Source organism: Equus caballus, chromosome X (assembly GCF_041296265.1).
Source record: "Equus caballus isolate H_3958 breed thoroughbred chromosome X, TB-T2T, whole genome shotgun sequence".
In the NCBI taxonomy this organism is placed as follows: domain Eukaryota; kingdom Metazoa; phylum Chordata; class Mammalia; order Perissodactyla; family Equidae; genus Equus; species Equus caballus.
In genome coordinates this window covers 102,911,576-102,914,301 of record NC_091715.1, presented here as the reverse complement: position 1 = coordinate 102,914,301, position 2,726 = coordinate 102,911,576, and the positions used below count along the sequence as shown (strand labels likewise).

The 2,726-nt window shown below is 47.4% G+C and overlaps 1 protein-coding gene across 1 annotated transcript; it reads right to left on the bottom strand.

Annotated features, from left to right (window-relative positions):
• Window positions 1-1,314: 1,314 nt before the first annotated feature.
• LOC138915076 (histone H2B type W-T-like) lies at window positions 1,315-2,506 on the bottom strand. Its single transcript, XM_001488900.4, has one exon. It carries the CDS (start codon window positions 2,476-2,478, stop codon window positions 2,077-2,079), a length of 402 nt encoding a protein of 133 aa, XP_001488950.2. The 5' UTR covers window positions 2,479-2,506; the 3' UTR covers window positions 1,315-2,076.
• Between the last annotated feature and the right edge of the window lie 220 nt (window positions 2,507-2,726).

Sequence of the window (2,726 nt, the reverse complement as noted above, 5' to 3'; positions counted from 1 at the left end):
TAATACTGCCCCCCTTCACGCTTGCAATGCTTAGCGAAGCTCTCTCTAGTGTTTTGACCTACCCTCAGTTTCCTTTTGAGCAACTCGACCTCTGTCCAAGGTGGAATACTCTGAGTGTGGATCTTTCCAGGGAAAGTCTTCCCTCTCTTCTGATGGGCTCAAGGAAGGTTTTGATTTCGGTAGCTTATCCAGCTTTCGTCTCCTTATGTGGCCGAGAGTGGCAACCTTTAGCGGTTTCTACATCCAAATCACAAGGGTCATCTACAACTTATTTTAAAATGTAAATGAAGCAATGAACAAATGCAGTGAGATATTGGGCTCTAAAGCAAACCATACTTAAATACAAAGAATTGAAGTCCCGAAGTGTGTTCTCTGTCCACACGTGCAGGGTGTTTATTAGATACGGATTAAAGAGAAGAGCAACTAGAAAATCACCAGCTACTCAACTTTTTTCAATATGCTTATAGGAAAAGGAAACCAATAAAAAGCCATTGGCCAAGAAGAAGATGCACAGGAAATTAAATTTATTTTGCACTATCATAAACATCAGCATTCAAACCCCTTGAGGAAGAGGAAGGCGTCATTTTAGTTCTCTTATTTCCTGACCGTACAGTTCTTAGGTTGGTAGAAGAGGCTAGAGACACATCCCACTACCAGCTCCGGATGGTATGCTTAAATCGTCATGATCAAAAACAAAAAGGAGAGCCAGCCTGACGGCCTAGTAGTTAAAGTTTGGCGCTCTTACTGCTTCGGCGGCCCGGGTTTGCTTCCAGGTGGCGGAACCACACAACCCCTCTGCCAGTTGCCATGCTGTGGCAGCAGCTCACATAGAAGAACTAGAGGACTTACAACTAGGATGTACAAGCGTGCACATCTTTGGGGCTTTGGGGAGGGGAAAAAAGAAAAGAGGAAGATTGGCAACAGATGGCAGCTCAGGGCAGAGCTTTCCCTGCAAAAAACAAAGAAACAAAAAAACCAAAAAGGAAACAATAAAAAAGAGTCAAAGAATCACATCTACTTCCTCCTCAGACTCCGTGCTTATTGCCACAGGAAGGCTGTTGGTTCAGCCCTAGTCACTCCATCACCTTCCGGGCCAATGGCTGTAGCTCACGGGCTGCCAGTCCTTCATTGGCTATGCCACTGGACAGTGGGGTTTGAGCAGCTCTCATGGTACAGTCCCATCATCCAAGAATGATTGCAAGCCATGATGGATTGTGTATTAAAATTGTTAGATTATCAAGTGGAAAAGAACAGAAAGGGATAAATCTGAATGATCTGAAACAGTAATTTCAGAAATCACGTAATCGGAAAAGTGAATTGTTTTTTGAAGTTCTTATTTAGCTATTTCTGTGCTGTTTGGGTCCTAATTTATGTAATTACGTGAATTTCTAACATGGGGCATGTAGAAAAGTGTATTAGGGATGTACTGATTCTTTTCTCATCTTTTTCACATTACGTGTTGCCCTATCAACATGAAGAACCCCGGGATAATCCCACTGTCCAATCATGGAAGAATTAGAGTGAAAACGTTTTTTCCTTTTCCTCCCCAAAGCCCCACTACATAGTTGAATGTTCTGCCTGCAAGTCCTTCTAGTTCTTCCATGTGTGCCAGAGACACAGCACGGCAACTGACAGAGGGCGTGGGGTGGTTCCCCACCCGGGAACCGAACCCGGGCCTCGAAGCGGTAAGAGCGCCGAAATTTAGCTCTTACGCTAGCCCATCAGGGCTGGCCCCAGAGAGTGGAAATGTTTTAAAAAATTATGATGGGGACAATTTTCACCTCACAAATCCCTATAAAGTTAAACCTAAAAAAAGTAACAAAAATGACGTTTAGAAAAGCTATTTAATACAATATGGTTATGGACAACGGCCCGTTCTCCCTCGAACAAATGCTACCACAGATATACTAGAGTTGATGATATTTAGTTACGGGTTTAAAAAAATGCTTTAACTATCGGCAGAACGCCACAAGACCCAACTACTAGCCCTTTTCGAGCTACAGCTCTTTTCCTGCCAAGCCAAGTGGCTCTGAAAAGAGCCTTTGGGTTACGATGCTCAGGTGCTCCTGAGGCAGCTCAGCGGCGGTTGGTGTACCTAAGGACGGCCTTGCTGGCCTCAGACACGGCGTGCTTGCCAATCTCCCCCGGCAGCAGCAGGCGCACGGCGGTCTGGATCTCTCTGGACGAGATGGTGGAGCGCTTGGTGGAGCGGGCCAGGAGCGCGGCCTCGCCGGCGATGCGCTCGAAGATGTCCTTCACGAAGGAATCCAGGACGCTCACGGCCTCCTGAGACAGGCTCAGGCCCTCGTGAACCCGCCTCAGAACCCTGGGGAAATAGGTGGCGAAACTGTCGAGGCAGCGGCGGCGGTGGCGGCGGGGCCTTGGCTGCTTCTGCTTCGGGCTCTTCGGGTCGGCTTCCGCGGGCTCCGTGGTGCCCAGGCTTTCCTCAGAGGAAGGCTCAGCGACAGGCTCAGCCATGTCACAGGCGGTGCCAGGGCAGTCTCCAAGGAAGGAGAACGGCGGCTCCTCAGGGACGGTGGCCCTTTTATAGAGCCGCCTCTCTGACGTCACGGGCAAGCTCCCTATCTGATTGGATAGCATGCAATCCAGGGAGCCTGCCTTAAGGTGTTAACATTTTCGTTGTGTTTTTCTTCTTGGACCAATGGCATTTTACGTGTATAATTTTTCTAAAAATATATTGCTTTTTTTAATGAAGTTGATAATTT